Genomic DNA, 27037 nt, shown 5'->3' on the forward strand with positions numbered 1-27037 from the left:
ATTGCTCTCCCCTGGCATGGGATGGCTCCCTACAAAGGGAGGAGCAGGGGTACATTGCCACCCTGTGTGCAGACCCCTTCCCTCCAGATCATCCATGGAAAAAAGGCTTGGAAAAGCTTTGACATCAGTGCTGGCACTGCTCCTTCCCTCTTGCATAAAAATAAGGCTCCTGCAGAGCTCAGCTTAGTGGCAATCCTAAATTGTGAAATATTTTCCAATAGTCCACAGCACTGGCAAACCTGCCTGTGGGTGATGTCTTGTCAGGTATTCCCACATGCAGGGTGGACCTGCAAGGTAGGACTTTGTTGGACAAGGAGTTTAAAGGGAGATATTTGCCATTAAAAAAAAAAAAAAAATTAGGTTTTGCAGTGAGAAAGCCTTTAGAAGAGTGAGAGGCTGGGTCTGACTGTGCTGATGTCAGTCTGGATTTAGCTGTCTTAAAGGGAATGAGGTTAGTCTAGACTGACACTGGCATAAAAGGAGAGGGCAGAATTAGGCTTATGATATCTAAAAAAGTCTTAGGTCCTGATTCTTCAAAGGACTTTAGTATGGCTGAATTCTTCCTAAAGCCCATATGTTAGCATTTTGCTGACAGGGGACGTTTATTTTTATTCAGAAATATCAGAAAGGACAAAGAGGAGCACTTTAGAAATGGTTTCCTTCTGACTAGAAGTATAATTGGCTCTAAATTTGGGGATAAGCAGGAGAAAACATGTTTAAGCCTGAGAATTTCTTGTTTGTTAAGTAATGTATTTTACTGTGGAAAACAGCATCTAATGCAAATATTGTGTCAGTTTCAATGATAACAGTGGTATAATTATTTTTGACTATGAAGGAACTTATTATTATTTTGAACCAAGAAGGCTATAAAGTGGTCATCCTGTAGGATTTTTTTTTACTAGCTATAACTTATTTCTGTATTTTGTTATAATTGTGACATAATCACAATCTTGAGATAATACAAGCACTTGACTTCCCTTTATGCATCAAAAATACCCCAGAGATGTAATTATCTCATGGTTACTACGTTTTCTGACAAGCCTGATAGCTTAAATATAGCAGACCCTGAACATTGATATACACAGAAAACATTAAATATTCATTTGCTGATACATGTATTTATAAAAATCCCATTTCTCCATTGAGTGAGAGGTGGTTTTCAGGTCACCCAATCCAATAACTATGAGCATATTTGAGGACTCAGGAATTCTTGTTCATTTGAAGTTTTCTTTTTTTTTTTTGCAAAATAAATGCCGTAAGTACTTTGCTAGGAAAAGGAATACATTTATTCTACAGTTTGTTCTGCTAATAGTCCCTGTGTATTGCATGTGCAACTGTGCCTTGGTCTGGCTGCAGGAGGTGAGTGAAGCTTTCATTTCATCTCTTCTGTCTCCCTGATCATGGTGAACTAAACTTCATTTTTTCAAATTGTTACAAGCTGCTTGACTTTTCTGCAGGATGAGCATCACTTCTCCCACCAAAAGTGTCCCTCATGTGTTTTGAAGCACTGGATGCCAAAGCAGCCCCTTTTGTTGAACCTGGGTCTGGCCAGCCAACTGCCTGGGAGGCCTCAGATTTTGAAAGAAAAATTGACCAGGGCTAGTAGCAAATGTTAGAAGATGCCTCAGCTTTTAAAAAGCAAAACAATTTGTTCCTTGCTGTATCAGCAGAGTTGTCCAATTCACATTTTGGGGAGTGGCACTTTTTTGTGGCTGTGTAGCCCCTGTTTGTGTGACCTGTGGTGTTCATACTGTGCATGTATGAATGCTGTGCATGCCCTGGGTCCCTTTGGAGTCTATATCTGTGTTGCATTGGCTGCTGGAAGTGCCTGGTTTGCTCCTCTCAAGCTGCTTAGGAAGAGGAAGAAGGTGGGGATTTCTCCAATGAGTTTTGAGCAGTGCATTAGTGTCACCTCTGATAGCAGTAAATGACCCAGGAAATCAGCTGGGAGCGCTCACCAGTGATTACAGTGCAGAAAGGGGTACCTGTGCCTCAGAAGCTTTTCTGCTGGTGTGCCCCACTGAAGTGATGGATAAATCCAGGGGCTGCTCCTTCCTCAGTGACCAGCTAAATCTTCCCCTGTAATTGCCTGAAACACAACTTGTGTTAAGTTGGATAAGCTGAGCAGTTGTGCTGCTGTTTGTGTTTATCCAAAAGTCACAAGCAGTGAGGGGTTCTCTGCTTGAGTCCAGTATGAGGCAAAGGAGCAGGATCCAACATGTGGCCTTTTTTTAAGGAAAAAGGAAAGAGGAAAAACACAATGAACCCCAGGTGGTCAACCCAAATGGTTTGCTGCTTTTTCTCCTGCACTGACTAATAATCCATTACAAGAAAAATAGATTACCTGCTGATGAACACACAGAGATGGTACATGAAGGGAAGATGTTCTCTGGATCCAAGTAGCCAAACTGCTTCTAGCTGGAGCTGTGTCTTCTGTAACAGGTAGGTGCAGAAACAACCTTTGTAGAAGTGAGGAGCCTCCTGTGCTACTCTTACTGAAGGAAAAAATAACAAACCCCTGCATTTCCAGACATGCTTCAAGTTGGGGTACTCCTGATGTGGACAGAGAATCATGTGGGTTTGCAGTACCAATCTGTGGTGATGCTTTTGTAATTTGCTGTCCTGTTTCATTCCTTCTGCAGAGCCTAGCTGTCATCCTGCCCTTATGTTATGTTAAAAAAACCCAAAACCAACAAAACCAAAATGCCTTTGTTGTGTGTTTTTGATCTGTTCAGCTCTGAGGAAACCTTTCTGGTGTCACCCACCTCAGGTATATAGCTACTTAGCTGTGGTTTGAAGGGGAGTATCACTTTTATGCTTTAGGTACTTGAAAGGAAGCTAAATAAATAGCTCCTTTACTCCTTTTAGTTTGTCTTGGACTTTTCACCCCTAAGAAATTGTGAAGCCAAGTGGAATAAGAAAAAGGCTGCATAGCAAGCAGTTTGCCCATGAAATGCATTTGTTTTTAATTGCCTCATTAAGTCCGGTTATGATGGATTATATGACCTTATCCAATGCAGTCTGACATAATGGGATGCTGTCAGAAGTTCTGGAATAACAGAGTGATATTCACTTGACTGGGGTTTTCTTGCTTGTGTTTTTCCCTGTGTTGATTGCTCGCAGTGGTTATACACATCAAGAATGTCTTGGCATGAGTAAAGGCAAGGTCATTAATGCTTTTTGTCATGATTACTTGATAAGCTTGTTGTTCCACCAGGAATTAATGCCTTGCTGGTAGCACAGGAAGGAGGCGTGGGGCTGTCATGCTGTGCTGCAGTGGGGTGGGTGTTGGGCTCACAGATTCCTGATGGTTCTCCCAGGGCTCTGTCCATCAGCTGTGATCAGGGGCTGCAGCCAGGGACAGCACTGCCATCCCCAGCAACTCACAGAGCAATTTTCAGCTGAGGTATTTTAGATTATTTGGCTGATGTTTAATAAACATGGCTTGAGGAGGCCCCTCTATGTTGCACATCTGTTTTGGAGAAGGGCACAGCAAATGTGGAGGTGTTGTGTCCAAGGCAAAAACGGTGGCTTGGCAGCAAGAGCTGGCTTTGCTCCCTCCATGAGGGAACAGGAGCCCTCTCATTTCCTGGCATGTGTTGGTAGCTTGTGTAACAGAGAGGTACAAGAACATCCTCCTCTTCCCATGATAGATGAGGTTTGTAGGTTTCAAACTGTTTATGTAAGACTTTTAGCCACCAAAAAGTAGAAGAAACAACTCCCACTCTCAGGTAAATCGTTATGCTGCGTTTGGTTTCTGAACCCTCTAATAATAATAATATAAAAAAGCCATTTTGAATGCTGTTGCTTTTGCTTTTTCTATTTCTCCCTTGGAATCTCTCATCTGTTAAATTAGTTTTTGGATTCACCCCAAACTTATGAATATTTCTTTGTCCCTCTTCACTTATCTGTCTCTACTCCCCCATTCTCTTCCAGAATAATTTCCAGTGGATGAATTTTTTGGAAACAATATTTCCATGTGAAGATCTTACCCAGCACATCTTTCTTTACATAGCACTGTTGTTTTTTACATCCTGGATGGTTCTATTTATTTGCCAGGAGCTGGACTGTTGACTTGGATGAAGCTCCACTGTGTGTAAGTGCTCTTAAAAGCATTGATTAGGATGGCAGGTTTTGACAGCTGAGTCAGCCAGAAACCTTGAAATACACCATTTGGGATTGTTGGTTGGTGATAATGAGTCTCAACTGCCATGGACTTCTATTCTTTTTATCCAGAAGTTTAGAGCTTTCTCCTTCATTAGGACAAGGGCATTCTTCAGATTCCCTTGAAACAGATGAAACACCTCCTGTTTCCTGCAGTGGTCATTGCTGTGGGTAGTTTTGATGGAAATAAGTGAGAGTTGGGGCTTTCTTGGAGATACTGCATTTATTTGCTTATTTACATTAAAGTTCACTGAAAAACTGATTTCCATAATCATTCTTGAAGTTTGTGGGACAAAAATGAATTCTAAATCAGAATACATTCAAACTTAAAAGTTTTCCTAGGAAGTTGAAATTTTAGTGTATTCCTTATTTAAACACTGAAATATATTTCCAGGAGAGTAGATTGCTGTCTGGCATTTCTGTGGGAACTGAACTTGGCATAATTCTTATCAGCTTCATTTGAGTTCCACAGGGGGAGGTGGCAGGAGAGTGAGAGAACTCACATCAAGTCAAATTTGCAGTTACTGGAGCTTGCAGCCTCTGCAGCTCCATGGATCTCTGTGCTTCCAGCCAGGAATGAACTTGCAAGTGTCAAACAGGGCTGAGCAGGCTGCTTGGCCATTGTTGTGAGTGTTTGTAGCACCTGAAAACACAAGTGCATGCCTTTCTTGTTTGGCCTCCAGCCATTTGGTCCAGACACCTTGCACAACCTGACATTCATCCATCCCTCCTCTCTTTTCCATGTTGAACTTTCCCTGACAGACCCCTAAACTAGCTGGTTTCTGAACATTATATATGTTGTGGCTCCTGGGGACATGAAAACCTTGGAGAAACACAGCAGAGCCAGCCAGTAGCAAGGCTCCCCTGCACCTTCATGAAAATGGAACTGCTTCTATCAAAGTTCTCTTAAAGTCTGTCAGTCCTTTGGAAAAGCACTCATTTAAACAGAAATCTCCTTTATTTCTGCTCCTCCTCTCTCTACTCATCCATTTTTCTCATTCCTGTTCCCATTCCCAAGCTTGTCTTTGTCTTTTCCTTTATTTCCAACTTGAAGTTCTGGTATCAAGTGCTTTTTTTGGGCTGCCAGCCCCTTGCAAGCAGCCAGATTTAGCAGGTTTCGGAAAAATGCAAGCAATTTCTCTGGGGCAGCAGAGGAAGCCACAGAGATGAAGGCTAGTCCTGATAGAATCCAGGGAGTTTTTACTGTCATGAAGTTCTTTAGCAAGAGCTCTTGTTTGTTTGGAGCTGCTGTGCAGTGATTATTTTTCAATAAGAGCTTCAACTTCACCTGAGTGTATCTTAGTGATTACAGAACTGAACCTAAATGTCTGGGGAGAATATGCTAAACTTTGCTGCTGGTGACAGCCTTTAGTAATACCTGCTTCCACAAGCCTGTGGCTTTAGACGTCTGCCTCATTTGGGCTTCCTGCAAATTACACCCCCAAGGAGCTTAGGGGACTAAAATAATCTGTACTGACAGAATGTGGTATGGAAATGTCCCTCCTTAACTATTTTGCTGCATGACTTCAGTGTGGAAACAAAGGAAGATTGATGGCAGAGAGCAAGTGGAAAACACACTGATGTTTAGGCTTGATCTAGGTTAGGCACTGGAGAAAGAAATAAGTGCAAGAGGGAACTTGGGTCCAGAAGTGTCATTCATTTTGTGTATCAACTGTCTAAGGTGCTGGTGAGGGAACTCAGTGTCTTATGCCAGAAGCAGCACTGTGAATTGCTTTGCTTGGCAGTGCCATCTTTTCAGAGCATTTTGTTTCAATTCCCTCAGAACCTTGGTGGGAGAGCAGAGTCTCTGAACAGCTGTAATGAGCCCATGACTTCACTTCCAAATGGCGTCTCCTGAGGACATCAAGAAGGTGGTGAGATTTGGGAGGAGCAGTGAGCTGGCTGCTTCTCACTGGCTATGACAGCTTCAAGGGTTAGCAGATCCTGCAATTAACAGGGAGCAATGAGCCAGCCAGGATGCTCTGGCACTTGAGCTGAGATTCTGGGTGGAAGCTAAGGGAAGGGGAGGAAGGCAGTGAGAAACTTGGGAATGGCTTTCTTCTTGCAGCTCTCTTCAAGGCTGACCCCTGGCCATAGGACCCCTTCATTTGAAAGAGAATGACATTGTTTTTTCCTCCTAAATAAGCTCAGATCCTTGTATTATAGCCCTGATAACTGTGTCATCTGATTACTTAATATATTTGAGTTTTCAATCAATGGTGCATGTGCCTGTATCCCTGTTTTTAGCTGGGTGATTGAGGTCAAAGTCCTGCTGATTTCAAGGGTTTGGTTTGGCACCGTGTGGTGTGGCCCATCATCTTGTACAGTCCTGAAGCAATGCCATTCACCTCTCCTAGTGGTAAATCATGGATCCCCTACCAAGAAAAGGAAGGGTGTTTTGGGGCCAGTTGGCAGCTCTGAGGTCTCTCCATGATCTGGCCAGAGGTCCTTGAAGCCTCAGCTATTGTCTGTTTGCAGGAGGCTGCCTGTGCCTCCTTTTCTTGATTGCAGCAAGACAGCCTGGGCTATTTCAACTGCAATGATTGCAAGTAGGCTTTGGGAGGCTGATTATTCACAGTCATACCTGACTCTGCTTTCTGATCTGGAAAATAATACCAACATTTGTCAGTGTGAATACCTTGTGAGGCACTGAGCTCAGAACCCCTCAGTGAGGTGTGGTGGTGTCTGTTTGCCTGCAGAACAGGAGGAGGTAGGAGAGCAAACTGTGCCCACCTCATCCCACTGAAACCTCTTGCACTGTCAGTACATCTTTGGTCTGCTGCAGAGTAAGTATCTTCCTAGTTCTTCTGAGCTGCTGAATCCTCTTCCTCCATTGGAACTACCCACTGAAGACAGGCCATATTTCACCAGGGTTTGGACCAAGTTCCACATCTCATGATCAAACTCCTTGTCAGTTAATGCCTCTTTCTGCATGACCCCCTCAGGCTGATTTCAGACTGGCAGGGCGGCTTCCAGTTTCATTCCACCAATGTTTCTCCAGCCATCCTGTCTCTTAAAAGCCATGTGTGTAACTGGTCTCTTCTTGCTCTTTCTAAGTTATCTCTCTCAGTGCTGTTTTTTCTTTCTAGTCCTTTACTTATGAGTCTCAGGGTTTCCTTTCCAGATTTCTTTGCTAAACCAAAATAAAGTTTCAGAGGAGCTGTAACATGGGAGTGCTGAAGGAACCAATTGCGCAGCATCCAAACTTCCACAAAACAGAGTTTGCTGTAGCAGTTCTATGTTGGTCTCTCCACTTTCCCTTCCAGTAGAAAAGTGTCTACTACATGTTCCTGGGCTTGGCTGCAGCCAATGTTTGGGTGTCTGCAAGTGCCAGGGATTACATATCAGTCCCCAAATGTCACCAGATCTGCCACCCCACTTTTCCAGGTTTGTGGCTTTCACCCTACCTAGTGCAGCTTACTGTTTAATCTGTGCTATTATGATCACACAGCAACCTTTGGAAACCAGAAGGGCATTGGAGGTGCTCGAATATCTTGTGAACTACTATCAAACAAGTGAGAGAAATTAAGGCAATTGCAGAAAAGGACCTGGAAAAGAAAATGTGTGAGTCAGATAAACTCATATTTTACTCAGGCATTTTTAATAATTTCCCATGATTAATGGCCACAGTCTGTTCCTTGTTCCCAGTATTGTTGTTGTTACAGTGAAAATACCATGGCCACTGTCAAACACTGAAATTAATTTATGTGGTTGGTGTGGGTTTTGTTGTCTCTACAGCAATTACAGCTCTTTATTCTTTCACAGGTATTTTGGGACAGCTAGTGTTTTCCGGCCCTAGAAAAAATAAACAAACAAAAAGCCAAATATGCACCTGATGCTTTTAAAATTGGGAAGATTTAAAAAACCATCTGAGCCTTTTTTCTTTGACAGTTTTAATTCTGAGACCACATTCCCTTGAAATAAGCATTAGCTTAGTATGGGTGGTTGGAAGTAGCTGGGTAAATCCTTAATTGCTCTGCCAGGCCTGTGCTCTCTCATTTTTTGAAGATTTTGAAATCCCCAACTTTAATTTCTGTAGCTGCAGTTAAGCTGGTAAGACGCTGCACACAGGTGGCAAAACTCCAACACTATCCTCTTTCTCTTTTGCCTTGATTATTGTCATGTTTATTATTTTGTAGTAAAGCCAAAAGCCCAAATAATTCACTTGAGATGCAGCAGTTGCAAGACACTAAGCTGTTGTCTTCTCAAAAACTTCTTGTGGTCTTTGAAACAGCTGGAAAATAGTGAAGGGAAGGGAATGAAATGGCAGGGCATCAGCAGAAACTTGCAGAGGGGGTCAGTGCCACTGGTTGGTGTTAAAGCTGGTGAAGACTTCCTGACAAAATGCCTACCAGCAGTGCTGCATGGTGTGATTAATAACTGCAGCATGCTGGGCTGTCTCCAGCCTCACAGAAACTCAGAGTTATGCAGCAAGTGAAGCAGAATGCGGTAGGGAAGGATCAGGTAAGGGCTCACCTGTGAAATTGTAGTTGAGGCAGGATGCAGCTCCTTGTTTGGAGGTGTTTGCTAAGGGTGGAACAAGGACGTGGGGTGTCTGTGGTGTCTCTGTGCTGCAGCAGACCCCTGTGCTCCTGTGATTTCCTGGAACCATGTTGCAGCAGGTGGGGATGGCTTTGAGAACCAGTGCCAAGCACCAGCTCTGGAGAGCAATGCCTTCAGTTTTGCCTGAGGATTGCCTACCAAAGCAGGCTGGGTCTACTTAAATCTCTCAGCTCTGACAGCTGTGACTTGCGTGGCTTGGCATAGGCAAATAGGGCTGTGCTTTTGCATCCCTTGTTCCTTGGGGTCTTCCTGCTGGCAACCTCTCTCCCTTTAGTGTTTGTGGCAGATGCACCATATGCATGCTTTTTAAAAATTCCAAGCAATAGTATTGGTTTTCATCCTGTTTGAAGTTACTTGGCTTGTCCCAGTGCTGAGAAATGCTGAATAGTGCTGCTGGTTAGGGAGCAGGCTCTTCCCTCTTCCACGGGGCACAGGGTGGCTCTGCACTTAGGGTGGGATTAGACAGGAACAGAATAAGAGGAGGATTGCCCAGGGCAGCAGGAGGCTGGTCTCAGTCATGTTGGGAAGAGGCAGCTGCCGTGTGCTGCTGACTCACATAATGACCCTTGTGCTAATGCTGTTCCCTATCATTTAACACAAAAATAAAACTGCTAAATTGAGACTGATCTGAAACATGCGTGATTTGCTTTGGAAGACATTTAATAGCAGCTATACTTTGACTGTAGGACTCTGATTGGAAAAGGAGGGACAAGTAAATTGTTTACATTAGCTTAGCAATATTATTGTTATTGTTGAACCTTCCTAAATTCTACCGAAATCGTGGCTCAAATCAAACAGCTTCAGATAATTTGTGAGAAGCAATAGGTGAAACTAAGTGGGAGTAGGACATGAAAAGAGTGTGTGATTACCTGAATGGAAACCGAAGTGTTCCCAGTACTCACAGTAGTTAGTGAGATGCTTTGAAGGTTTTTTCACCTCTTAAATCCTTAGTGCTTTGAGGCAGCGATTTTGGCCTTCAAATGACTACAGCAGCTTGCTGCCCTGACAGTGGAATAAATTTTGAAAGTGGTGTGAGTGCAATCTACAGGATTAACAGCCAGGCCATAAAGCAGAAATCTTTACAAAATAGAGAGATCTTGTGATTACTTAATAATGAAAAAGTAGCCTACAAGACCTGGGTGGTTCATGGTGGCTTGTTGCTTTTTATACTGGCAGGTGGGAAAATGAAAAATGGGCTGAGTGCATTCCCCCTGCAGTCACAGGGGACATGCAGGTTGTATCTTTGGTCCCCGAGAGCCCATCTCAGCAAAATCTTTTGCATTGCTCCATGCTGTCTTGCTTTCCTGCTGCTCACTGTATTGCTGGAGCTCTGTAAAATATTAATGAGATGAGAAGGATTTTGCCCTCAGATGACCCTCTGTAGCATTGCTTGCTGGACTGAGAGTCTGGGCTACAGTACCAATCTATGTGTTTTGTTTTTATAGAAGTGGTAGTGGTGACTCAGTATGGATGACAACTAGAATTGGTTATGTCAGTTCTAACTAATGACACTGAAGACCAATGAAGTGAATCTTAGATTGGTTTTGTATTATTAGTCTCGTTATTAATTATGGAGACATGACAGCAGCATTAGTGCTAGTATTAACCATCAAAATAAAACAGAATTGTACTCATAAATCTCACTGATTAGGAGTACATGAAGGATTACAGCCATTCTCCAAAGGAAAAGGAGTGAGTCTGGAGTAGGAGCGAGATGGAGGTGGAAGAAAATTTAGGGAGGGGTAGCAATATGCTGAAGGTTGTTAAAAGAAGGAGCCTGACCAAAGGGGACTAGGGCTAAAGTCTGCAGCTGTCTGGGTGGACAAGGTTGGGTTTTCCTGCATGTTAGCAGGAAATATGGACCCCATTGCCCTTGAGCCTGGCTACCTATCTAGTGCTTCCCACTTCCCTTTGGGACTCTGCTGCTGGCTTGACATCCAATCTGGAAAACACTGCAAAGGGTTTCTCCACTGTGTGAGGCTGGGCCCATCTCCCAGGAAGCTTGTGGGAGCCTTAATGCCTGGGAAGAGCAGGCAGATCTCAAATGATGGAGACCAGTGCAAACTGGGACAAGCTCTTGCCAGGAGCAGGCTCTGCTTTGGATACTGCCTGTGGACAGGAGGAAAGGAAAGCAGGAACATCCCTGCAGCCCTGGAGGGAGGCAGGGAGATCCCTGCTCAGCAGAAGAGCTGCCTTTGCTCCTGCATAGTGAGCCAAGTCTGACAGTGGTAAAGTGCTGAGAGGAGGCAGTGCAAATTACCTCCTGCCCCAGAGAAAGGTGGAAGGAGGAGAATTATGCCTCAGAGTGATGCATGGGAGCAGCACGATTTCCTGGGGTGGTGCAATTTGCACAGTGCCGCTTTTCTGGAGACATGACTCATTAAAATATGGGCTTTAATGAGCTGAGAAGCATCTGCCAGATCTTGCACTTGGGGTCTGCTCTGTGGCACTGCTGCTGTGGCCATGTCTGGGTGCTGAGAGTTCAGGCCCTGGAGGGTTACCCAAGGCTGGCAATGGCTGTGGTTGGTGACCATGCTCTGCCCCGTGCTGGCCTTTGCAGGGTGTGGGCTGCATCTTGCTCAGTGGTGAGAGTGATGGCTCTATTTATAATGCCTTAAATGAAGTGCATCATAATTTAATTTGTACATCCATTAATACTATCTACTGCAGGATTTGTACTTAGTTATATCACTCTAAATGGAGTTTTAGGTATATTAACAGGCTCTCAGTCTGCTACCAGGCACAACCATGTCCAATCCCTGCACATGGTTGCTTGGAGAAGGTCTGTTCCAATCCACTAACCCCACTGGCCTGGTTGGGGAGGGTTCTTCCAGGCTGGCAGTCACTGCCCAAAAATCATCATTCCTTCCTGAAATAGCCAGGAGGCAATCATGATATTTCTTTGGCATCAGTGTGGGAGATAGAATGGTAATGACTCTTTCTGCAGAGCAGAGACAAAGGGGAAATTCTGGGCCAGGAACTGCCTTGGTTCCCAAAATTTTCCAAGGTAAACTCTTCCTTCAGCCAAATAACTTTGTAGGTTGGCTGAGGATTGATCTGACTATAGGAAACTGATAAGCTACTTCTGCTATTTTTTATTTTGGGTATAAATGCGTTAATAAACATCTGTCTTAGGTCATGTCTTGTGGTCTGGTTTAAATCTGAGAAGCCAGCAGTAAAGGTGTATGTTTGTCACAGAATCATAGGATAGTATGGGTTGGAAGGGACCTGAAAGATCGTCTAGTTCTGACCCACCCTGGCATGGGCAGGGATGCCACCTGCTCTATTAGGTTGTTTAGGGCCTCACTCATCCTGTCACCCACCTGACTCCCAGACTGTCATTCCCATGCACACAGGGTTGTTTTCCACTCAGCCTCCTGACTCTCAAAACTGTCATTTACAAACAAAATGAGTCTTTCAAATGGAATGCTGTTCTTATTGCTCATCCATGCCTTGGTTTGCAGTGCTAGGATGGGAGTAATGAAAGCTACTCTGAACTCTCTCTCCTTGGAGTTTGTCGAGGACAGGAGATCATGGCAGAGTTTCCCACACAGGGCTCTTGCCTTCTTCTCAGTGGTTTGATGATGTCTGAGAGCAGCTATGGCCCTCGGTGGACACTATAGGCTGCATGTTATTGCCCATTAAAGGCTTCACAGAAATACCAGAGGGTCATGTAGAAACATTTAAAGACTCTAAATTATTTGAAAACTTTATAGAGTCTAAGCTTTTGAAACAGGAAAGGAAGCTATTTTCAGGGATGCATTCATTGGTTCTGCTAAAAATGTCTTGACTAGCTACTTCACCTTGCATTGCCCCAGTGTCTGCAGGAAACTGGAAAAATTACTTGTCTTTGTCCAAAGATGCTGGTGAGAAAGCAAGTGCTGAAAGGTGAGCAATTGTGTGAGCACAGGAAAGTCAATTTTTTTTCCTACAAGCTTGCAAGGTTATTTAGCATTTCTCATAGATGCAGATATTATTTGCTGTCTGAGTTAGCTATTTCTAGTCTTTGAAAAGAAGCCAGAATTCTTTAAGAGTCACTGCTTTTTCTGAGCTGATGCTGGCTCTTTTGCCTGAGGAGTATTTGAAATCTGCCAGAATGCATGTATTGTCAAAAACAGAAATTGAAAACCCTATACAGGATCTGCTGCCCCTGTGAGTTATGTGCTTTCCCAAATCATCGGGGAGGAGAAATGCCTGCTCTTGTTGTCTGTAAGAGCTGAGGATGGACAGAGGCAAAAGAAATCCCTCTCCCTCCTCCCCCCTCTCCCATCACCACCCAAAACTCTCTCTTTGGGTGGAAAGAAGCTTTTGAAACACACACACATACACACAAGCGCTTTCCCAGTGACCTGCTTCTTCTAGCTGTCCCTCCTTCCTTGGGAGCTGGAGTTGCTGAGACACCAGAGCTGGGGAGATCCCATCCCTCTCTGCAGCCTTGAAACCAAATGAATAAAGTGAACAAGGTTTTGAAGATCCTTAAGAAGTCATCGAGGAGAAGAAAGAGGTGGAGAGAAGAGCTGAGGGTGGAGGAGGAAGGGGAGAGCCAGGAACTCTGTGACCCAGGTGGTTTGTGCCACCTGCACCTCTGTACTGCTGGTAAGGAAACAGGAACATTCCTGCTCACCTTGGGACAATGTGCCTGTTTGAGATCCATTGCTTGTTTATGACAGGAGAGCTTCCTACAGCCAGACACTGCTGTTCTGCTCTTGGTGAAAAATATTGGTGGGAGAAGTGGTAAAGGCAGGGAACTGAAACTCCTTTTATAGGGTTTCCTTTTATAAACCTTCCCTTGCTTGTGTGGGTGGCGTTTTGCACATTTTTTAAGGGGAGAGAGAAGGGAATAGGTTCTTTCTGGAAGAATGGTGCTCCTGGAAACGCAGGGAGAATGTGTAGCTCATTCAGAATTTTGTTTAATATATGTGGTTGCATGTTGAGATATTTAAGGAAGAATGTTTATTCTGTATATTTGTGCAACTGAAAAGCAATGGGAAATGGATGAATTTAGGTTGCTGTTTTTCTGAGGGATGTTTTTGTCCACCAAAGTTTGTCTGGACCCAGGTCCATTATATCCACCATTGCCTTCCAAGCAAACAATGCTGTGGCTGTAATAGCATTGCAAATGATTCTGTGTTTAGTCTGTCTATAAAACAGCAAAACAAAAGATGCCAAGAATGTGAAAAAGGGTCATTTAGGGCATTCACTGGCACATCCCCAGCACGTTTGAACTTTCTGCTGGGGGCTGTGACCCAAGAGAAGGAAAATGTGTAGATCTGTGCACTTGACCATCAGGCTCAGCTTCCTTCCCTTTGCATTGCCAGTGTCCAAGGGATATGAAGCCCTATGAAACCACACTTAGTAGGAAGCCACACTGAGGTTCAATGTAGGTCAGTGCTCTTGCTGCTGTCACAGTTGGTAGTTTGTCTGCAATAGTATTGTTGTACCTTTTGTACATATTACAGACTCGCTCTTTTTCTTTCTCATGCACCTAATTCTGTTGAGCTGCTTTTGTGACCCTGTCCTGGAGCACCCAATGGCCCTGTTCTTGCAGGACCTTGGGTGGCTTCATTTACTGCTGGAGACCTGGGGCACAGAGAGTTTACTGACCTTGCTCAGGGTTACACAGACTGGGGCAGGGGTGGGCACTGCTGTCTGAGCTTGAGACATGAGAAAGTGTCATGGTGAGCAACACTGCTGACTGTCCTGCTCTTGGCTTCAGCTTCCAATTGTCCAGACTTTCACTCCTCTTACCTCCTTAGGTTGTTCAAGAGTCTGATTGTTTCTGCCACCATTTTTTCCAGTAAATATAGTCAAATAATTTTGCTTAAATTTTGTTATGTTTCTTACCTTATCTCTAGTAAGAAATGGCTCAACAGATAAGAAAGGAAATGAAAACCTGAACGTATTCAGGTATCAGAATGTGAGGAGGCAGCAGAAAACATTAACCAGTTTTGACAGTTTGACAGTCTGTTTCTATTGATGACCCTGTGTGTATTTTACTTAATCTTTGTAATAGGAAGTTGTCACTGAGAAGGTTCACCCCCAGCCCTGAGTTTCTCATGCTGGGAATGTGATCCCATCATGGCTGAATTTTATATTCCTCCTTGCCATTTCATCTAGTGAGCTCCAAGGTGTTGACCTGAGAGATGGAATGCTTTGGTTAGTTTTTATTTATTTGGTATCTCTTTTGATAAAAAGAATTGCATAGACCTTTTGAACCTGTAGTTAATGCCAAGCTGTGTGGGCAATAGTAGTTAGATAGCCTGAGTCCATCTCAGCTGGGTGTACACTGTGGGCTTCTCCCTCTAAGCCATGGATTCAGGCTGCTTAGCAGGGAAGGGAGAAGAACTGGGGCTTCTTGACCCAAAACATCACAAACTCGCGTGATGAATTCTCTGGAGAATCTGTTCCTCTTTGTTGATGGTAAAGGAAGAAAAACTGAAGGCTAAGATTTCACTTGTGGGCTGACTTATATATGGCTTGTAGGGCTTTTTGGACATGAATGTGTGACTGTCTAAGAACCTTTTGGCTTTATTGCCTGGAAATGCTTTAGGTGAAGAGTCCCCTCTTTCACAGTCTCTGCTACTCTGCAACAATTTGTAAGCCTGAGGCTTTTAAAAAGCTCAACTGATGGCTTTTTTTTTCCTAAATGCAAGATGGGTAGTGGGTTAATGCACTTCTGCCATCCAGGCAATAGTGATAGACATGGATTGACAGAAAAAAAGAGAAAAGCATCAGTTAAGGCAAATGGGGAGAAAAATACTGCATTCCTGCAGTTGGGTTCTGTGCTGGCAGTTATTCCAGGCAGTTATATCTCCACAATAAAATGTAAATGAATGCAATCATTTCTTCTGGAGCCTGGAGGCCTAGTGGTATGAAAAGATAAGCGAGCATTTCCCATTGTTTATTTGGTGGGGGTGGCTCTTCTGTGTCTGCTATTGGCTCTCTGATACCTTGGCAGCATCTAAATGTTGCCTTTATTATTAAAAACACATATATGGGAGTCTAATATCTGAAATGGATTAGAGTGGTGTTTACAGAAGCATCAGCCAACTCCCACTCCCTGCAGGCTCTCAGCATTTGTGTTCCTTCTGCAGGAGCAGTGCACAGGAGTGGGAATGCCAGCAGCTGGCTGAGCACTGGGAAAAGCAGAGGCACCAGGCAGGGAGCGATGGGTGATGGGTCTGTAACGTGTGTGGCTGTCACCGGTCAGAGGGACCAGCAGGAGGGACTGGGAGTCTCCAGAGCTGCTTCTCTGAGATTGAGGAGGGGGAGCAGAGGGAGGGTGGAGAACAATAGGACATGACAGTGGCATTGGGATAATCTCTGATCCTATTTAGGCATATTTAATTGGCCTGTCAGTTTTTCACGTCTCATGCATTTTCATAAGGATTTTTCTTTGCCTCTTGTTTTATCTTCTCGTAGCTCCTTGGATTTCCCTGCGGACAGTCTCTCTGGATTTCTTTGTTTTGTGTTCCCCCTTTCCCATTGCAAAGCAGCACTGAGTTGCCTGGCTTTGTGGTGTCTAAGCAGAAAGACAGATTCAGCAAAGGAGCTGTTTGGGAAAGCCTCATGTTATTCTCAAGAGAGAAATTTGGTAAGGGAGGGGTGATTGTCAGTGACCTAAACATGTGTGCCATCTATCACAGCTCTTTTTGCACTGTTCTAAGGCTCTGAATATAAACCTACATCCCAATCATGTGTAAGGTTAAGGGGAACCAATATTTTTTTCCTCTCTGGTCCTTCTGAAAGCTAAGATACATTTATTTTTCTGATTTTTCACTCAGTATTAGCTACCTTAAAAATACAGAGCTGCTGAACTGCTGGGTTATATAAATTAATTCAGAGGGATGTTGCTCAGCCTTTCACATCATTTCTGTTATACTCCTACCCTTTCATTCCTAAGTGATGCCAGACCTAGTTGCTTCATCCTCCCACAAGAAATCCCCTAGGGACATGATTAAAACCAAGCCATCCTTGTAAAGTCACTGGCCAAGCTTGCCAGAATTGCTGGTGTATTTCTTGTGGCTTTGAAGTTCACAAGTACTGGGGCTTGGAGGGACATGAAGACCCACAGAGGGGCAGCCGTGGCAGGGAAAGGAGATCAGAAATTGCAGTGATCTTTGATGGGCAGCTCTCAGAGCTGGTCTTGTCCTGCCTGATCACTGGGGTGAAGACAAGCATCTTCAGAGAGGTGCATTGCAGAGTGATTCCCCTTCAGAGGGGGGCTGCACCAACAGGAGAGTCCAAAAGTGCATGGCCAGGCTGTCCAAAGGGTTTGTGTGCTTTGGGAAATCAAGGGGCAAAACTCATGAGAAGGGTATCCCAGACCCTCAGCAGGGGAGGAGATGGGAAGAGCTGCAGGTAGTGGTGGAGTCCAGGAATGGGTATCTCCTACTTTGGGAAGAGGCCTGTACCATAAAATCCTGTGTCCCATCAGCAGGGTGGTTTTCACAAGGCTTTTATGAATTTTGTGATGACAGCTTGGTTTGTGGCAATTTATTGTCCTGCAGGGCTGTCTTCTCTGTTTATATCTGGTGGGTCTTATTGTACAGCAGTAAATCATTGCAAAGCTGATAGTTTAGTTTCCAGCCATAAATTCAAATGCTGGGAAAAGAGATTTGTGTATTCCTATGCCTCAGTTCTTCTAATGTGGCTGTTCATAGAGCTCTCTATGCCCCTAGATGTGAGAATATTTGGTAAAAGCAGTGGTAACTTAAATAGTGTGAGGAACCTCTAAATAAATTTTTATATAGGATTGCAAGAGGAGAAGTGATTCGGACAAGACTCTACACCAGGGAAGGTAGAGAAACAGGAAAGGGAAAGGGATCCTTTTGCCAGAGCATTGGCACAAGGCTGGGTCTATGTGTGCTGCACTATTTGGTCAAGATTGTGGTCTGGGGATGGTTCTGGAGCACTGGAAGCAGCAGTCAAGCAGCTGAGGTTAAACCTCTGGAGGCCCTGGCACAGCACTGAGAGCTGGCACCAAGTGCCCTGCTAATGAGGGCAGCATTGTTGCTGGTAGAATGGAGAAAACCTGGAATGGGAATTAATGTTTGGCTCTGAAGAAGTCAGGGTTAATAGCATCGAGGCTGGGATGTTTGTAGATAAAGGCAAAGGATCCCAAGGAAGCCACAGGCTGAAGACCCTAATAATCCTCCCTCCTCCAGTGCCCTGCAGTGGTGAGTGAACTGTAAATGAAGCAGTTATTAGCGGCTCTGCTCATATCAAAAGATATAAACTGGTCTGTTGAGCAAGAAAGAGTTGCCCTTTTTTAACCGTTCAAAGTGATTTCCCTTGTGGGGACCAGCAGAAGGAGAAAGCTGTGCTTCCTGACTGGAGTCAGGTGCCCTTTTAAAGCCCCAGCAGCCCTGATCTCCCTCTCTGCTAAGAGCCTTGTGGAGCTGCATTATTTATGGCTCCTCCTGGGCACCCCACTGCAGTGCCCATGGAAAGGGAATTGCTGGCATTCACTGGAGATTCAGAAGTGACTAAAAGCTCACAAATAGTCTCTCTTAACTTCCAGCAAAGACAATTGTACAGAGAAAGCTTTTGATCAAACAGATTCAGTCCATTGTAGCCAAACATAAATTTTGCTGAGAAAATATTCTGTTTCAACATTTTCAGCAATTAAACCCTTCTACATTCGGACTGTTTGGTGCTAGAAATTAATTAGTTGATAATATTCTCTTTAGAATGAAGACAAATGTTTTTACGTCTTTGCTGAAGGCTAATATTTGCAAAAAGAAAAAGAGAAGTATATGCGTTCCTTAAATCTCTTTAATCTTATTCTGATAAATATACTTTCTTACTGTTAAGTGTTCTTTGAATTTCTCTGTGCTTCTTTCTCACATTTCATATAATGGCAAGAGCTACAGAGGGGGTAAATAAGAGCTGCAGGTTTCAGCTTTCCCAGGACTGGATGATCAGATTCAATCCAGTCCTTCCATCTTGAGATCAACTGTAATAAACACTGAGGAAATGAGTGAAAATGTTTGATGAGACAGACCTTTTTCTTCTTCAAGAACAAGTATATGAATGCTGAAATGATTAGAGGTGGCATCCACACCTTGCTTGCTTATAAAGTAGTTGCAGAAGCTGTGTAGTTCAGTCCTTTTTGCAGCCAGATCTTGAATTTGTCTGTGGCTGAGACAAGCACAGGTGAACCTGGAGGCCAACAGCTGGGATTTCTAGGGAAGCAGAGACACATACTGAATTAGCTTCTCAAAATACTCTGCAGCACTTGCTTTGGCAGGTTTTCTGCAGTTGAAAAACAAAAATAAATAGGCAAAGCCAGGCAGCAAAAGAGTTTTAGAAAAATCCAGACACCATCTTTCCTCTGATTCATCTGAAATCCCACCTGTAGCATGCATCAACACTGACTTTGGAGCAAAGTGTTTTCACTCATTCACCTGATGATGGGACCAACCCATTAATAAGGAAATGCAAATAAAGAGTGGGAGTTTCAGTCTCCCTGACTATAAAATGCAGGTTTGACATTGCTTTTAGACATCAACATAAGGCATAGACTGAATCACAGCCTTTGTGAAGGGCTGAGTTTGGCATTGCTGATTAGTGAAATCAATTTGGCAATTCCGGGATGAGGGAAATGTAGGCTATTGGAGTAGGAAAATACTTCAGAAATGGGGTTAATTTATTAAGTCTGAAGACAGTAGATGTGGGAGATGGAGTTCCTAAAGTCTCCCTTGGATGACAAAAATAAATATCTCACTTAGTAGGAAGTATGAAATTGCTGGTAAGTGCATTTCAAAATATCAGCTGTTGGCCAGATTCAATCCATTATTAATTATGCCACCATGGTGATAATTGTAACAATTTAGACACTTCCCAAACAAATCTCTGGTTAATTAACAGTGCAGTCAGTTCTTGGAAAAGTGAGCATTGGGTCATCTCTGTGATGGTGCAGCTCTGGGTCTGATAACCACAGGGGCTGGTAAATCTACACCTACTATCAAATTGGGTAAGAAATTCAAGCCTGGTGTGAACAGAAAAATGCTTAAATGAGGAAAAATTAATGATGATTTTTCAGATGGATATATGGATTTACTCAGGGCTGGGCTCAGTTACCTACCCTGCTGCTGGCTTCCAGTCTAGTGGCTAGGACACTGATGGGCAAATTTTCTGCCAGAGTAAATGGATACAGCTGTTTTGCAGATGAAATAATAATGCCAGTTATGTGTGGCAGTGGATTTGGTAATGAGATTTGATGGTGGACAAGGATAATTCAGCTTGATGTCCTGTGAAAACACAGGCCAAATCATTCAGCCATGTATCCCTGGCAACTTGGACAAGACCAAGGCAAACCTGGTTGGTTTACTGGTAGGCAGACATCTGGTTTTGATTTAAGGAAACCAGAATACAGATAATGTGCTGTTGCCTTCATTAATTTGTTATTGTGACTAAAATACCTTCATTGGTATTATTTTGAAAAAGGCATCTGTATATATTAGTTTAAAATAGAGATAATTGTACTTCTCTTGGCCCATTCTTTACCTCTTCTACTTAAACCCTACTCAGTGTGATATGGGAATATCTGTACACTGTAGGTGACATGAACCTTCAGATGAGGTTTCTGTAAGCAAATATAGTATTGGTGCACTGTGCTTAACGAGAATAATAAAATTCAATTTCATGAGTCCTTAAGACCTCTTAAACATTCTGCTATTGATTAATAATTGTTTAACTTGAAGCTTCCAATATTTTGCTTAAAAAACAAAGTAGTTTTTTTACTGGGTGCTAAATATTCATAACAGCAAGTATACCAGCACAAACACGCTATTTTAAAAGGTACATCCTAGCATGAGCATCCTACTGATTCTGCTCAGTTATTCACATTTTCCCTATATAAAATGTCTAAAATGAGGCTGTGTTAATTTCAAAGCTAATTCCTACCATCCTTTCTGGGGCTGCTGGTGCTCTGTAAGTGACAGATTTGTGTGTTATCTTTAACTGTGTTCACAGCAGAGGACTGCAGCTGGCACTTAAACTAGGGCACAAGAACCTGCTTAACAGGGAGATGCCTTTTGGCTTTCAGCTTTCTAACTCGTCTGGGCTGTTCCTGGCTAATTGCTTCATTAGCACAGCAACAATGTAAAATAGAGTGAGAAGACTGTTGGGAGTAGGTCCATGAAGGCAGAGCATGACCCCTGTCTAGGCAGGCATCTGCAGCCAGTGTTTGCAGGAGCCTTTCATTCTCCCAAGTCAATTGGCAGTCGGAGCGAGCAGCAGCACAGCACATGCAGATAAGACTATTTTAATTTCTTGCTTCAGGAGACTCAGCTGCCTCCTTGGAAAGACTGATGTCTTGTCCATGGATTCACAGGCTGAGCAAACATACTGTGTCATTTAATTATTAAAGGATAGCTCCAGCATTTCTGAGCAAAATGATCTGTGGTCTTAGGCTGAATCCTGGCAATCGTGTTTCACCTGCAGGACCACTCCTCTTACTGTGGGCAAAAGGCAGTACCACTTTGGTCACTACTCTTTGAGATAATACAGCTCTGCTAGCCCCATTTCCAAATATCAGCTGATAAAATAGTCATTGTAGGAAGAGATGTCTACAAGTAATACTGATATGCCTGAAGCTGGAATCTCAAGAAAGGAACATAGAGGTGAATGCTTAAAGTAGTCATCTTCTTAGCTCTGGGACACAATTCAAATGCCATTCACCCATTTGAATTGCAGAAAAGTGCCCAAAAAATCAAATGTGTTCAGCCTTCCTGCTCTTATGGGGTGTGACTTATGGAGGAGAAAAATGGGAAGACATTGTCAGCACATATGGTGGTTACACATGGCTGCATTCCTGGTCTCAGCAAATGCAATGGTGAGAACTAGGAATTTCTCCAAAGAGCCTCTGCTGGTTTCTTGCAGCTGGTGCTACAGAGGGTTGAGGGCCTGGGAGAAGTTCTAATTCAGGAGAAATAATTGCATGTAGCTGTAAACTAAACATGGCATTTCTTATGAAGTATTCTTTTGATGAGTTTGTAAGAAATTGCACAGGATGTTAAGAGTGTGTGTCAGAAAAGGTGCCCCTGGATGCAGAAAATAAGAACTTTTCAAGTATCAAGGGTGAGGGTTAATGACTGAAGCATGTTTGCCTTTTTGCTGAACACAGTTTGTGGCAGACTGTCACCTGCATAAGTTATTGTCAGGGTAATTAAACGTTATAGAGCCACATGACACATTCCAACCCACGTTTTACTCTGTTGGAGGCTGTGGCATTGCACAGGGAAAGCTGTAGCCACGCTAATTAGGATCAGGCAGGGTACTTGTAAAGCATAATTTAGACCATTTCCTTTTGGGAATTGTCTACTAATGAGCGTGGTTCCAATGAAATTATTCACTGTTCACACTGTCACAGGATCGTTTATTAAGGGTAATCAGTTAAAGCAGCACAGGTGTCCATGTGGGTAGAACATCTTCTTCCAAACGTCTGTTATTGACAACGTCAATGTATGAGGAGAAACCACTTCAGTTTGGCTTTGTTGAGCTGCCAGTTTGACCCCCCAGCCTGAACTAACAGCATTTCTTTGCAGCATATTTGATTTAACACACTCCAAGAGAAAATAAACTTGGAGCCTGGGGGAAAGGAGAGCCCCTTCTGGCTACTCTGGTGCTGCTCTGCTTTCCACAGCAGATATGGGTGTTTCTGTGGGAATTCATATGCCAGGAAGGGGGGGCTTCACTGCCAACAGAGAGCAGCCAATGAGTCTGTGGGATACCTGGATTTTATAGATCAGCTCATCCTGCCTTTGTTTCAAGGCTTACTGTATTGGATTTGTTCTTTCAGCATTGATCCTGCTTGCTTATCTAAGGCAGACTTTTTGTCTCCAAATGCTTTAATGCCACAGTTGGTCAATGTTATTTTCTTCTGTGGCTCTCAAAGAGCTCTCAGGCTCTTGGGGGGAGGATCTGTTGTCTGTTAATTGCAATAGATTATAATAATATTCACTATGGAATGAATGTTTTTGAGAGATACCTTCAGATTGTTGTTGGCCCATCTGTTTGACATATTTTTGCAGGACAGTAATCTCACATAATCTATATGCCCATATATACTCATACACTCTTTACAGAGGAAAAACTATCTGTGGTGAATTTTGTTTATTTTGCTTTCTTTCTGAATGGAAGCTGTACACCGGTTGGCCACTTTAATGTAGTCTGATCTATATAGATGATAAAAACACTGTTAGTCCAGAATGTGGAAATACCTGGTTTTATTTTTTGCAGACAATGTGCAAATACAGAAAGAAAAGAAGAAAAGGCTGCCTTTCCTTATAAATCTGCATTTTTCTCCCCAGAGCCTGTTTTATGTGTCTGCCCACTGACTGTACTGATAGTCATTGAAGCACATAAAAAGTAATGTGGGAACATCCTTTAAACTAGTGAAGAGAAGATGGAAATAATCAGAACAAATTCACAAAGGCAGTATTATCAGTATTTGTAACATTAATACATTCAGCCATAACTGCACCTGTTAGTAAGGAAATACTGCCTTCTAAAATGCATTTTAGTACAGTGTGTAATTTTCAGGATATGTATTAGACACACAGGATTTTGCTTTATTATTCCCAAGGAAGAAAACAAACTATATGGCAACTTGAGGGGAAAAATGAACTAATTTAATGTGAGCTCTACTTGGAATAGTTTCTGCTCCTTTAATTTTGTTCTGATACATATTTTTAAATGTTTACTGGAATAGAAGGCTGTTTCTTTTCCTTGCCACTTCTCCACCAGTTGCTGTTATGGAAAAAGCGTATTCATTGTCAGCCAGATAAACGTAGCAGGACATATATATATTCTGAATACTGTATATTCATTAATCACACTGTGTTTTGCTTTATTTTTTCTGAAACTTTGTCTATATTTTCATTATCCTCTTGCATTATTTGCAATGGATTCTATGGCTTGGCAGATCCACCTCAAATACTAGACATGACAAATGGTAATAGATTTCCCATTATACAAATGCTTTTTTATCCTCTTAGTTTAATTGCTGCATTTCTCACTACTTCTATTACGCACTCTTGATGACCAGTGTCCCCACAGTCTTTTCCTGAGCTGAAATGAGGATTAGATTTATATATGGGAGAGCAGAAAGCACATTTGTTTCAGTATCGAAGAGAAACCGCTGTGTTTTGTTTTCAACTGGAATTTCCTCTAAGGTAAAACCAATAGTCTTGGGACATTCAGGCAATTCCCCTTGGCTAAAGAAGTACTCTGAGACTCTTGGAGGAGGGTAAATTGGATCTTAATATTCAGGTTTAAATCAGAATATGCTTAAATTCTAGTGATGAACCTGGAGAGAGAATGAAATGGCATGGTTCCTCTAGTCTTATTTGTAGACTGGTATTTCAGCATCATGAAAGCAAGGAAGCTGTGGTGCAAAATGGTATTTTGATTGGAAAAAGAGTGTAAGACCCTCTGCTCCAGCTCCGGTGAAATTAATTGGAGATGCCTGTTCTCAGTAGAGGGGAGAGAAGAAAAAGCAGCCTGAACAGAACATGCAACTGTGCATGGGGAGCTGAGAGTCAGCTCTCAGGCTGTCTCAGAAATTAAACATTTGGGGTATAATCAGCCCCCAAGTGGTCAGGCTTTTCATCTTCTGTACAAGGCTTTAAATACATAATTTACATCTAAATTTATCTGTAGTTAATACACACGTACACACTTATCAGTGCTTTCAACTCTATATAATTTTAAAGAAAACAAGATGGGGACAAGAAGAAAATCTATTGTGTTCTTTCATCAAGATTGACCTCAAAAGTACTGAGGGTTTATTGAGTTTTGTGGGTCTGTAATGGGAATTCCTGAATTTGGAATTTGGTGTTAGCTCTCTGGGATTGTCATTTGTGTGTGCTGCTGACACTTCTACACATTCAGAGCAGTTCTCCATAGCCCCTTCCCTGCTGGAAAGCTTTCTGGGTCAGTCTGGGTTGTTTTCCTTTGGTTCCAAACTTATACCTCTGAGCCTGAATTTGCAAAACTGTTCATGTGTCCCTCTAGCCTGAAAAGTGGGAAGGCAACCCTGGTGACTAAGTGCAAAAACTCAGTGGCAGAGCATTGCTGAGATCAGGCACTGGAGGTGAATTATTCTGTGTCATGTCTCTAAGGAGACTCCTGGAAAGCTACAGTGTGTTGTTTCCACAGACCAATGGCTGCAGGCAGCAAATTGCAATCTCCAAAGTCATCTGTGGGATCAGCAGAAATGTTGGCTAGAGATAAACTCCCAGATGTCCATCTATTGAGGGCAGCCTTTACCCCTCAGGTATTGATTTAGTAATGAAGCTTTTTTGTAGAGATCCAGAGTTTCCCTATGGGTTCCTGGAAGGCACCTCTGAGCTCCTCTGGGAGCATGGTAAGAAACAGTTGAGAACCACTGCTGCTGTAGTCTGAGTTCCCATAGAGAGAGGGAAGAATATTTTGCTTATTCAGCTGCTGGGAGAGGCTCAACTCAGCAGAAAAGGTCAACTAAAGTGCTACTCCCAGTGTGATTTGGTCTAAAATCCAGATGAAAGGGAGTAGTAACATATTGGTTGGGCAGAGTCCTAAGCAGGTGTCGTTCTCCCAGAAGAGTGTGGGGGTGAGCAGGGTTGGGCAAGGAAGGGAGTGAGACTTGTGTGCCATCATGAACCCTCTCTAAAGTCCTTCCACAAAAAAATTCTGTGAAGTTTGTTTGGGAAATTGATGTTCAACATGTAGTTTGTGGGATGGTGGCTTTCCTCTTAGGTCTGCGTGATATTGTCAGTGGTTTCAACAGACACAAAAAGCTCTTTTGCAGACAAGTTTCGTTAGCAGGACTTGCCCTGCTGGGGCTGTTACCAGAACCTTCCCATTGTATTTGTGCTGGTGCTGGGTTTCTGGTGAACTGCTCCCATAAAATTGAGGGCTTTTATCTCCTTTGCTCTGGTAATCTCTGGATTAGCTTTCTGGTGAAGTGCAAGCAGGGACTCGCGTGTGCTAAGGAATAATCTTACTTTGCAAATTAATATGTTAATGTAGTGCCAGATTCCCAGCCTTTAACAGTGGGAGACCCGTGATAGGTTTAAAACATCAATGTGTGATTTTATTCATCTGCACGAGATAACAGAACAGCCCTGCACTGAAAGCGCCGAAAAGGGTCTGTGCCCCCTCTAGCTCAGTCCCTGCCGTTCCCCCCACAAACCCCCTTCCCTCTCACTGCCTGTGCCACTGCCTAGAGCCCAGCTCTATTTCCCAGTCCTCAGACATTAATTTGGAGCCGGCAGCCCCTGGCAGAGGCGGGCAGGGGTGCGGAGGGAGCAGCGGCTCAGAGCCATGTGAGCGCAGCGCTGGCGGCTGCAGAAGATGTTCGCTGTCTCGCTCAAGTGCCGGCTCGGGGTGGTGAGACGGAGGAGCAAAGGTATGGTCAGAGCAGAGCAGCTCGCTGCTGCCTGAGAGGGACTCGGAGGGCACTCACTTGAGCATTTGCTTTTCCTTAGCTGGGCTAGAGGAAAAAAAAGCTACTTGGTCTGTGATTGATTTTCACCCTCTGTGCATTGGCAGGCGGGAGTAGGATTATTTTAATTTCTTGCATGTCCTATATTTTTCAAATGTGGGATTTTTTTTTTTCCATTGACTCTCTGGATTTTTTCTCTATTCATCTACCACGGTTATTACTGCAGTAAAGTAGATTTAGGTGTGCCTCAGAGTCTCACAAGGTTTCCCTCCTCCCATGTGGGAGCTATTACTTTGCAGGGAGAAGCACTTCAGTGTTGGACTCCACCAGACTGTTAGGAAGTCATGGTGCCTGTCCCTCCCTACACTCCTTCCAGAAAGGGAGTGGGTTGAAAGGATGAGAAACCTGGCAGGATAATGGGGAGAAAATCAACTTTGAAAAGGTTTGAGGAACAGTAATATTTTATTTCAGAGCAAGTTAATCTGAGATGGGGCAGTTTCTGTACTCACCATCCTGCAGTGTTGCATGCGATGAGAAGTGAAAAGTTTTGTGGTGCTGGACTGTGATCCCCAGGTCCCTTGTCCCCAGCTCAGCTGTGTGGGTGTTTGGAGGTCTCTGCTCTCCTGGCTCACGGGTGCGCTGCGGCCAGGGCTCACTCTCGCTGCTGTTGCCTTTGATTTTGGGAGGTTTGCATTTTAATGGAGCCTGAAGCAGATCTCACTGCTTGGAGCTTGACTCCCCTGTGCAAGCCCTTCCAGCCAGAGGCACTCCTGCAGCAGATCAAAGCCCTTTGCTGTTAAGGAAGATGACCTGCATTTTTATGGGCACCTCTAAAGCAAAACAGCTTTTAGGGGCTCAGTGTAACTTGGATGCTAT

The 27037-nt window shown here is 43.5% G+C and overlaps 1 protein-coding gene across 2 annotated transcripts in view; it reads left to right on the forward strand.

The window, feature by feature from the left end:
* Nucleotides 1–27037, forward strand: part of GRIP2 (glutamate receptor interacting protein 2) — a 248392-nt gene that overhangs the window by 98262 nt on the left and 123093 nt on the right. Inside the window, exon 1 of one of the 2 annotated variants that reach the window (XM_071439563.1) lies at nt 13173–13323. The exons of the other annotated variant lie outside the window; for it this stretch is intronic. Coding sequence (XP_071295664.1) covers nt 13173–13323 — 151 coding nt within the window. Of the gene's footprint in view, nt 1–13172; nt 13324–27037 lie in introns of those variants that run through there. 2 annotated transcript variants of the gene reach the window in all.

The sequence above is a fragment of the Agelaius tricolor genome, unplaced genomic scaffold (genome assembly GCF_023055355.1).
Source record: "Agelaius tricolor isolate 1412-34295 unplaced genomic scaffold, bAgeTri1.0.p SCAF_14, whole genome shotgun sequence".
Classification (NCBI taxonomy): domain Eukaryota; kingdom Metazoa; phylum Chordata; class Aves; order Passeriformes; family Icteridae; genus Agelaius; species Agelaius tricolor.